Source organism: Coregonus clupeaformis, chromosome 40 (genome assembly GCF_020615455.1).
Source record: "Coregonus clupeaformis isolate EN_2021a chromosome 40, ASM2061545v1, whole genome shotgun sequence".
NCBI classification, from domain to species: domain Eukaryota; kingdom Metazoa; phylum Chordata; class Actinopteri; order Salmoniformes; family Salmonidae; genus Coregonus; species Coregonus clupeaformis.
Genome location: NC_059231.1, coordinates 27178579 through 27190072, shown reverse-complemented (window position 1 = coordinate 27190072; position 11494 = coordinate 27178579). Strand labels below are relative to the sequence as shown.

The 11494-nt window shown below is 40.7% G+C and overlaps 1 protein-coding gene across 1 annotated transcript in view; it reads left to right on the top strand.

Annotated features, from left to right (window-relative positions):
• The first annotated feature begins 236 nt into the window (after positions 1–236).
• Positions 237–11494, top strand: part of esyt3 (extended synaptotagmin-like protein 3) — a 60162-nt gene continuing 48904 nt past the window's right edge. The window contains exons 1-8 of the mRNA XM_041863424.2: positions 237–808; positions 5323–5364; positions 5677–5811; positions 9827–9903; positions 10157–10226; positions 10599–10688; positions 11000–11055; positions 11215–11335. Coding sequence (XP_041719358.2) covers positions 410–808; positions 5323–5364; positions 5677–5811; positions 9827–9903; positions 10157–10226; positions 10599–10688; positions 11000–11055; positions 11215–11335 — 990 coding nt within the window. The 5' untranslated portion in view covers positions 237–409. The remainder of the gene's footprint in view (positions 809–5322; positions 5365–5676; positions 5812–9826; positions 9904–10156; positions 10227–10598; positions 10689–10999; positions 11056–11214; positions 11336–11494) is intronic.

The window sequence follows — 11494 nt, the reverse complement described above, 5'->3', positions numbered from 1 at the left end:
CGCTGTCAGCATGGCCACTGCCCTTTAAATACGTCACTCATTGCTTCAAGCCACACCTCGCCACCCCCCACCAAACCGGATCAAACATATTTCAAAGTCTGTTCAATAACGTTTTTGGGAAACGTGTCGTTCAGTACAAACCGTTCTGCAACATAGTAAACGTTCAAGCGAACTGAACGTACCATAGGATGCCTCAAGGGGTGTCAGGTTAGGAGAGATTTTTGGGCGTAGTCACCTGTGCAGGTACAAATACGGAAGTTTCCAACTCCTAGATTTGATTCAGAAATCAGTCAACAGCCAGTGCCACCAAATCAATAGATTTGATTTGACTTCAACAGTCAGGGCGAGGACATTGCAATGCAGCGTAACACATATTTGTAGGAGCGCCAAGGACTTCAGTAGGGCCCAAATGGCCGAACTTTTATCCGTACCGACTACTACTACACCCAGAGCTTCATCCACTGACAAAATGTATCCAGGCGATTCCAAAGGATCCGTCCAGGGAGGAGGATTCGGCGAGTGCTCTGTCCCGGGCAACACCGGGACGTTAAGCCCGAGCGTGGTCAACCAACTCATGATGGAATTTCTGATGTACTTCGGGAGAGCGCTATTGGTCTTTTATCCTGTTTATTTGACAGGGTACCTCGGACTCAGCGTCATCTGGATCCTCTTGTGCATTATGATGATCACTTGGTGGAAGAAAAACCGCAAGTGGAAAGATATCCGAATTGGTACGGCTATAAACTTTCTGGATAATGAAACACAACTGATCCACAACGAGTTGAAAACCTTGAATATGACAACATGGGTATGTATTGGTATGATGTTGATGTAGGCAGAGGTTGTTCCCCATCTGTGTAAATAAAGTTTTGTTAGGTGGTACTCTGGTTGACATAAGAGGAGATATACACAAACACGCTGTCACATACAAAATTCGAACAAAATTAAATTAGGCCTGCTCTATCAGTAGGCCTTTTTTCCCAACCCCACCCCTTTCTTAAAATTGTTTAATAAAAGTAGATTCTACACTAATCACATTTTACATAATGAATGAACTCATCTAGGTTATGTCTGTTCATGTCATTGGGGGAGTTCATGTCTGGAAGGTTTTGTGACTTAAAGCAAACACACCTAAATCAAAGCACTCTTAAGAATAGAGCCTACATAGGTCTATTTAAACTTGTGTATAATGAGCATACAAATTACCAACTAAGACCAGATGCTCAGCACAAGCCTACTTGGATGATCGTTATAGCTATATAGTGTTATGGTCAAACATGTGGAAGTGTCATTTGTCATCATCTTCCAGCCACTTTCTGCCTCAATAATAGTAAGACCTAACATTGCATTCCATTATTGGGAAATAACAAAGGTGTGGCTGTATTGTTTGGGAGTGCAATAGGCAGTGCAGAAGCTTTAAACCCCCTCTTGTATTCTTTCTTGCATTTGAATCAAGCTGTGGTTTATTGTCAAATTGCAGTGAATGTTGGACCCCTGTGTTTTGCCAAAGGCAGTCTTCAGTGCCATATTGACTACTGTGTCCCCAAATAACTGTAGGCTATAGAGCAGTGTTCTTAATTCATTCCAGTGGACTTATTAATATTTAGAGACATCATGGGAATATTTTTGGTGATTGAAGTGTTGACACCATAGTTGTGTGATTATGTTGCAGGAGGTTTCACTCATCCATTCCTTACCACACCCATACCCATGACTAATAGGAAACATTGACAAAGACAATAAAGTGCCACTGCTGAGGCTGTTGTACATTTAGAAGAGTATTTTGTGAACATGTTGAGGAAAGTTGAAGCAGTAGTTATCATTGTTAAAACAATATAGTGGATCTTTTGTATTTCACAATGTTCCGGTTTTGTTGTTTTGCTGGTAAAACATTTTTTAGGGTGTGTGCCCTTCATCTCCTGCTCTCCCACAAAAGTTTGGAATTACAATCCCTTGATTAGTCACCAGGTCCTGCCTAACCAGTATTTTTCCTTTCGATATCAAAACCCCACACTGTGGTAGAGTAAGACGACACAGTTCTATATTCAACCACTCGGACACTAGCCTTGTCCCAGATCTGTTTGTGCAGTCTTGCCAACTCATATTCATGGTTTGGCATTACAATGGCCATAAGAGTTGGCAAGACGGCACAAACAGATTTGGGACCAGGCTACTCAGACACAAAAAAAGGCAATAGAAAGTAACAAATATATTAAAACGGGAACGTCACAGTGCCTTCAGAAATTATTCACACCTGTTTACTTTTTCCACATTTTGTTATGTTATAGCCTGAAATAAAAATGGATTAAATTGACATTTTTTCTGTTGGCCTACAAACAATACCCTATAATGTCAAAGTGGAAGTATGTATTTGGAAATGTTTACAAATTAATAAAAAATGAAAAGCTGAAATGTCTTGAGTCAATAAGTATTCTACCCCTTTGTTACGGCAAGCCTAAATAAGTTCAGGAGTAAAAAATTGCTTAACAAATCACATAATAAGTTGCATGGACTCACTCTGTGTGCAATAATAGTGTTTAACATGATTTTCTAATTACTACCTCATCTACAGTGGGGAGAACAAGTATTTGATACACTGCCGATTTTGCAGGTTTTCCTACTTACAAAGCATGTAGAGGTCTGTAATTTTTATCATAGGTACATTTCAACTGTGAGAGACTGAATCTAAAATAAAAATCCAGAAAATCACATTGTATGATTTTTAAGTAATTCATTTGCATTTTATTGCATGACATAAGTATTTGATCACCTACCAACCAGTAAGAATTCCGGCTCTCACAGACCTGTTCGTTTTTCTTTTAAGAAGCCCTCCTGTTCTCCACTCATTACCTGTATTAACTGCACCTGTTTGAACTCGTTACCTGTATAAAAGACACCTGTCCACACACTCAATCAAACAGACTCCAACCTCTCCACAATGGCCAAGACCAGAGAGCTGTGTAAGAACATCAGGGATAAAATTGTAGACCTGCACAAGGCTGGGATGGGCTACAGGACAATAGGCAAGCAGCTTTGTGAGAAGGCAACAACTGTTGGCGCAATTATTAGAAAATGGAAGAAGTTCAAGATGACGGTCAATCACCCTCGGTCTGGGGCTCCATGCAAGATCTCACCTCGTGCGGCATCAATAATCATGAGGAAGGTGAGGGATCAGCCCAGAACTACACGGCAGGACCTGGTCAATTACCTGAAGAGAGCTTGGACCACAGTCTCAAAGAAAACCATTAGTAACACACTACGCCGTCATGGATTAAAATCCTACAGCGCACGCAAGGTCCCCCTGCTCAAGCCAGCGCATGTCCAGGCTCGTCTGGAGTTTGACAACGACCATCTGGATGATCCAGAGGAGGAATGGGAGAAGGTCATGTGGTCTGATGAGACAAAAATAGAGCTTTTTGGTCTAAACTCCACTCGCCGTGTTTGGAGGAAGAAGAAGGATGAGTACAACCCCAAGAACACCATCCTAACCGTGAAGCATGGAGGTGGAAACATCATTCTTTGGGGATGCTTTTCTACAAAGGGGACAGGACGACTGCACCGTATTGAGAGGAGGATGGATGGGGCCATGTATCGCGAGATCTTGGCCAACAACCTCCTTCCCTCAGTAAGAGCATTGAAGATGGGTCGTGGCTGGGTCTTCCAGCATGACAACGACCCGAAACACACAGCCAGCGCAACTAAGGAGTGGCTCCGTAAGAAGCATCTCAAGGTCCTGGAGTGGTCTAGCCAGTCTCCAGACCTGAACCCAATAGAAAATCTTTGGAGGGAGCTGAAAGTCTGTATTGCCCAGTGACAGCCCCGAAACCTGAAGGATCTGGAGAAGGTCTGTTTGGAGGAGTGGGCCAAAATCCCTGCTGCAGTGTGTGCAAACCTGGTCAAGACCTACAGGAAACGTATGATCTCTGTAATTGCAAACAAAGGTTTCTGTACCAAATATTAAGTTCTGCTTTTCTGATGTATCAAATACTTATGTCATGCAATAAAATGCAAATGAATTACTTAAAAGTCATACAATGTGATTTTCTGGATTTTTGTTTTAGATTCTGTCTCTCACAGTTGAAGTGTACCTATGATAAAAAAGTACAGACCTCTACATGCTTTGTAAGTAGGAAAACCTGCAAAATCGGCAGTGTATCAAATACTTGTTCTCCACACAGTATGTACCCCAATGTCGGAGAGGAAGGAAACTATTTGTAATGTCCCTCAGTCGATCAGTGAATTTCAAACACAGATTCAACCACAAAGACCAAGGAGGTTTTCCAATGCCTCGCAAAGAAGGGCACCTATTGGTAGATGGAAAAAAAGAAGAGAAAAAAGAAACTTGAGATTGAATATCCCTTTGAGCATGGTGACGTTATTACACTTTGGATGATGTATCAATACACCCAGTCACTACAAAGATACAAGCGTGTTTTCTAACTCAGTTGCCGGAGAGGAAGGAAACCTCTCAGTGATTTCACCATGAGGCCAATGGTGACTTTAAATCAGTTACAGAGTTTAATGGCTGTGATAGGAGAAAACTGAAGATGGATCAACAACATTGTAGTTACTCCACAATAATAACCTAATTGAAAGAGTGAAAATAAGGAAGCCTGTACAGAATACAAATATTCCAAAACATGCATCCTGTTTGCAACAAGGCACTAAAGTAATACTGAAGAAAACGTGGCAAAGCAATTAACTTTTTGTCCTGAATACAAAGTGTTATGTTTGGGGCAAATCCAATACAACACATTACTGAGTACCACTCTCCATACTTTCAGCAGGACAATAACCTAAAACACAAGGTCAAATCTACACTGGAGTTGCTTAACAAGAAGACAGAGAATATTCCTGAGTGGCTGAGTTACAGTTTTGACTTAAATCTGCTTGAAAATGGTTGTCTAGCAATGATGAACAACCAATTTGACAGAGCTTGAATAATATGGAAATATTGTTCAATCCAGGTGTACAAAGCTCTTAGACTCTGTCATTATGGGGTATTGTGTGTAGATCGGTGAGACAAAACATATAATTAATCCTTTTTGAATTCAGGCTTTAACACAACAAAATGTGGAATAAGTCAAAGTGTATTAATACTTCCTGAAGGCACTGTATATGTCAAATGTGCCTCTGATTGGTTTCTTTGTCTAATATGCCCATCTCCCTGCATACAATGTAGACCTAATTAAAAGTTCAAAAGTAAGTCTTATTAAGTGAGGATGGGTCCTCTTCATTATCTGGACTCCTGCCAACTCACAGAACCACAAGGGTGTGTGTCAACCAAACTCTCTTGTAATGTTGTCTCTTCTTTTCCCAAAGGTACACTTTCCTGAAGTTGAGAAGGTTGACTGGCTCAACAAGGTAAGATAATGTAGTTTTTTTCATTAGGCTGATATTATGGTCACTCTTTGTCTGTTGTGCTGTTGTCACCTCAGCAATGGAGTTGGCCAGACAGCACAAACAGATCTGTTTAGTGTAGTCTTGGGGAGGGTCCGTCATGAACTGCTTTCACATTGACATGTTGCCGACAAAGCTTTCAAAACAACATTGTTTTCAATGACATATCACATACAGAACCGCTCAAAGTTCTGCTCTACATTTGTTTATCCACACAATGATCGCAACTAGTTCTCCTGTTGTACTTTGGTCATATGTCTATCTGTATGTCTTTAGATCTTGCTGCAGGCATGGCCGTTCTTTGGCATGTTCATGGAGAAGCTCCTCAAAGAGAAGATCCAGCCATCCATCAGATTGTCCAGCCCATACCTCAAAACATTCACTTTCACAAAAGTCCACTTTGGTCATACAGTGAGAGAGCTTTTGTTATGTTAGCATATCAGGTTTCACCTTGTGGTTCTAGGTTTGTATCAATTTCAGTACCCTACGGCCTCATTTATCAACCGTGCTTAATTCCTCACAAAATGTTGGCGCATGTGGAGATTCTAGGATTTGTATTCGCAACACATTATTGGGATTTATCATACTGTCACTCGTATGCAACTTGTATGCATGTTTTCATTGATACATCCTATAGCCATACTATATTTCTGCGCACGTGAACGACCGTTAAAACCCCGCTTGGAAAACACCCTATATTCACCTTTTTATAGTGACAAAAACACTCTAATTTGCTTTATGATTTGGAAATGTTGGAACTCGGCCATGATGACATTTTCTAAAAGAAAGAGTAATGGCAGATTTGATCACATTTCTGTAGAGGTGTGGGCAGAATGTGTTAATCTTTTACAGTGACTTTTTCAAACTAAACATGCATGCCTCCTATAGCGACTGCCAAACACCGGCTGTGCATTCTGCAAGATTGTCTTTGAGCAATTTAAAAGTAACTTAAATGCAACAGCCCACACTTCTATGCGCAAGACAAACTGTTGTTCAATATTTTGTTTAATGATAGATGATTGTGTTTCTTTCTCCTGCCTTGGTACAGGCTCTGCATTTAAATAGGCTATGATGTTGTGCTCCTGTAACACAGAAATACTGTAGCCTACCTATTGTAAAACAAAATGTAATACTACTGGTTTATTTACTTTCAAGCATGCATGAATGAGGAATGAATGAATGGTAGGGATGTAAAGATTCAGTGAATCGGTCCTGATTTAAAATCAGTATGTGGACCCCAAACCGTTCCAAATGTAGCATGCATCGGTCAGAAAATGGATTAAAACGTTAGAAATCGCATATTCACTTTTTTTCTCATATTACTTTCTTTCTACCTTCGGAAAATACCTCATATTTTGTGACAACTGATGCATCCTCTCCTTCAGTGTCGAACTAAAAGCATATAACTGTGTTGATGGTCGTTGATCTACAAGGCATTTTGCATGCCTAACAACTCTAGGGAATATCAGTAGCCGAGTCAAAATGCGCACGGTGCCCAGCTTCGCACAGTGACCAATGCTAGGTACGCATCTGCGTTCAAATGCAAAAATGGCTTTCGCGATATTAGGCTTTATTAGTTGAGTGACAACCTATGTAATTTGCTAGGTTATTGTTATCAGTGCGCTGTTGAAAATTGTGTTTTACCACAATAAAAGTAATCTACCGGAGACACAACTCTCATCTGGCTATATACCTGCTGAATGGGGTTTACAATATATTTTATTACGGTTGTTCAGGTTCACCATCAGCTATAGTTTTAAACAATCAGTGTATATGGTCATTTTTAGATATACAGCGTAAAGTTGATAATTTCATAGCGACTAATCACTTTTGCGAGGTGCACTGCATGGCTAAAGCACAAGGAGAAAAGAAGCTCACTATACTCACAGATTATCCATAATATTGACCAGATACTCAGTAACAATGAAAATAAATGTCTTAAAAAATGGAAGGCAGTCGGGAGGAGGCAAGATCAGGTGGGACCATTCTAGCCAATGAGAGGGCAGATACACTTGTGAACAACGGTCTCCACTAGTTACCACAGCCACAAAGTCAAAATTGGCTATGATAGAAATTCATGATTAATTTAAGGTTAGCAGTGTGGTTAAGGCTAGTTTTAAAATCACATTTTAAGAAGATAAATAGTAGAAATAGGCTGGGTTTATGACTTTGTGGCTGTGGTAACTAGTGACGACCAGGCACAACTCCGATATAACGTCAGATTTTGTGCCCAGTTATCCCTCTCGCTTTGCCTCTTCCTCTCTGCTAAACTTCAAAACCATTCGATTTTGGGATTGGGGTGAAATCCAAAGTTGTGCTATATATTCATTGGCTGTGTCATGGCTAATTTGTAAGCGATAAATATTAGGGCCCACCCTAATCTGATAGTGGTAGTGGGGTGGTAGATACCTAGTCTCCCTGATGGCTCAGATCAGGTGACTACATAGTATACACCATAGACATACTTACTTTACACAAACACACACACACACACACACACACACACACACAGTACATACACCATAGACATACAGTACATCATTCTCTCACACACACACACACACACACACACACACACACACACACACACAGAGAGAAAGAGAAGTCAGCTCAGACAGGTCCAGCTCAGAAAGGCCCAGCTCATGACCTCCATCAGCAGCAGATTTAAATTTAGAATGGAAAATGAATGTGTTTATGCAACATGTTAGTGCATCGTATTGCACCAAATCGCATCGATTCGTTCGTGCAATATCCTTGTTAACGGCAAATGCATATTTTTCAAATAATTGTTTGCATATTTTTTTTTACCATTATAATGAATTATGTGCATGTCAACAAACACCTCCATTTCCCCCAAAAAACAATATCTGCATGCAATGCAATTCTTCAAATTCCCATACTATAAAACATGTTATTTTCGCTACAATTTAGAACGCAAGTATGAGTATTCGAACACAGCCAGCATATATATTTTGGTGCGTACGCACCTTTGATAAATGAGGCCCCTGGTGATAACATACAGTGCTATGAAAAAGTATTTGCCCCCTTTCTAATTTTCTCTACTTTTGCATATTTGTGATACTGAATGTTATCAGATCTTCAACCAAAACCTAATATTAGATAAAGGGAACATAAGTGAACAAATAACACAACAATTACATATTTATTTCATAAACAAAGTTATGCAACACCCAATTCCCCTGTGTGAAAAAGTAATTGCCCCCTTACCCTCAATAACTGGTTGTGCCACATTTAGCTGCAATGACTCCAACCAAATGCTTCCTGTAGTTGTTGATCAGTCTCTCACATCGCTGTGGAGGAATTTTGGCCCACTCTTCCATGCAGAACTGCTTTAACTCAGTGACTTGTGGGTTTAACATTTTAGTCATTTAGCAGACGCTCTTATCCAGAGCGACTTAAAGGAGCAATTTGGGTTAAGTGCCTTGCTCAAGGGCACATCGACAGATTTTTCACCTAGTCGGCTCGGGGATTAGAATCAGCGACCTTTCGGTTACTGGCACAACGCTCTTAACCACTAAGCTACCTGCCGCCCTACCTGCTTGTTTCAAGTCCTGCCACAACATCTCAATTGGGATTAGGTCTGGACTTTGACTAGGCCATTCCAAAACTTCCAATTTGTTGCTTTTTAGCTATTTTCATGTAGACTTGATTGTGTTTTGGATCATTGTCTTGCTGCATGACCCAGCTACGCTTCAGCTTCAGCTCACAGACGGATGGTCTGACATTCTCCTGTAGAATTCTCTGATGCAGAGCAGAATTCATGGTTCCTTCTATTAAGGCAAGTCATCCAGGTCCTGAGGCAGCAAAGCATCCCCAAACCATCACACCACCACCACCATGCTTGACCTTTGGTATGATGTTCTTAATGTGGAATGCAGTGTTTGGTTTTCGCCAGGCATTACTGGAACCATATCGTCCAAGTTTTGGAATGGCCTAGTCAAAGTCCAGACCTAATCCCAATTGAGATGTTGTGGCAGGACTTGAAACAAGCAGTTCATGCTTGAAAACCCACACGTCAATGAGTTAAAGCAGTTCTGCATGGAAGAGTGGCCCAAAATTCCTCCCCAGCGACGTGAGAGACTGATCAACAACTACAGGAAGCATTTGGTTGGAGTCATTGCAGCTAAAGGTGGCACATCCAGTTATTGAGTGTAAGGGGGCAATTACTTTTTCACACAGGGGAATTGGGTGTTGCATAACTTTGTTTATGAAATAAATATGTAATTGTTGTGTTATTTGTTCACTTATGGTCCCTTTATCTAATATTAGGTTTTGGTTGAAGATCTGATAACATTCAGTATCACAAATATGCAAAAGTAGAGAAAATTAGAAAGGGGGCAAATACTTTTTCATAGCACTGTATATATATATATATATATATATACATATATTCTCCTAATTTCAGCCCCTCCGAATCACTGGACTTAAAGTGTACACCCATGAAGTGGACAAGAGGCAGGTGGTTATGGACCTGCACATAAGGTAGTAGTAGTAGTAGTAGGTAGTCAAAATCAAATCAATAACACATACTACAGCACATAATAAAGACACAATAGGCCTACATTGGCTAGTAGTACTGTAGTTAGTAGTACAGCAGAAGTAGTAGTTTTATTGTCCCAGAAAATCCATAACAAGGTATTGGTCAGTTCTATGACTCCCTGTAAACTATTAGGGCCTTGGATTTAGCCTGGTCCCAGATATGTTTGTGCTCTCGACAGTGCTTTTTGCTTCACAGTTACGATGGGGATGTGGACATCGACACAGAGGTGAAGCCGCCCATCACTGCTGGGGTCAAAAGTATTCGGGTAGGCATCAGATGTTCTTGTGTGGCATCTAGCTTGGCTCCATGCCCTTCTGGCACATATAACCACCCTATGCTAGCCTAGGATGACTGTGGTTCAAAATGGAACATAGTTATCATGGCAAACAGGTCGTGTCACATTATTCCTCCTACATCAAGCCGTGACTTGAGGTTTGACATAGTCAGGCATCATGGGTAAAACTATGGGTCCCATGTGCACGTGTGTTCAATTTACATTGTGTGTAATTAGCTTTTTTGTTTTGCAGTGAAATTGCCCCTCTTGAGGAAATTGAGGAGCTGTATTAAAACTGGTTTTGATCTTTAAATTGATCTATATCAGCCCTTTGCTAATAAAACAGAATGTTTTATTTTTCAGCTTCAAGGCATCTTGCGTGTCATTCTGGAACCTCTGATTGGAAATGCCCCGTTGGTGGGAGGAGTCACTATGTTCTTCATTCGTCGGCCGGTGGGTTCTGAAAGATGGCTCTGTTTGCTATTTAAACCTATGACACCCAGAGACTTTTGTTTTGTTTTGCTTTAGCTACCTTCGTTCACCCTCTGTTTATTACCGTTATATAAGTAAATGTTATATGTTTTTTGTTTTAAGGAGGTCCAAGGCTAGTTGCATAGGCTATTACTTTTTAAACCCTACCAGGTCACTAATGAGTATGGGACCTGTTGTGCCCCGTCAGGACATCGGCATCCTTGTGGTAGGATGCTAAGAGTAATGAAACATTTAATTTAAAGTTACCAAATTCTAAATTGTTTAATTTTCAGACCCTACAAATCAACTGGACAGGGTTGACCAACCTCTTAGACACTCCAGGTCTAAGGTAATGATGTTGTTTTTTACATACAAGTACAAAATATATTTTGGGTGTATTCTAGAAAAAGAGCTCTAAAAATTCAGATTTTTTTGGTCAGAATGTATCTGTTCCAAAGTCACTATTTCAGACTGAAGTGACTTCTGCCCTAACCCTTCACCTCCACAGTCACCTGTCTGAGCCAGCCATCATGGACATCATCGCTTCCCTTATGGTCCTGCCCAACCGCATGTGTATCCCCTTCATAGACCAGGTCAAAGTGGACCAGATGAGGTTCCCCATGCCTCAAGTGAGTACAGTACACTGACACTCCACTGTGTCAGTGCCAAGGGCCCAGTACAGTAGGTGTTCTGATCAGACAACACAGGAGGATTGATAGACACAAGTTGAGTGTATGGCACATCTCTGACACAGTTCCAATGATTGGAAGTGGTTCCATTAAATTGGG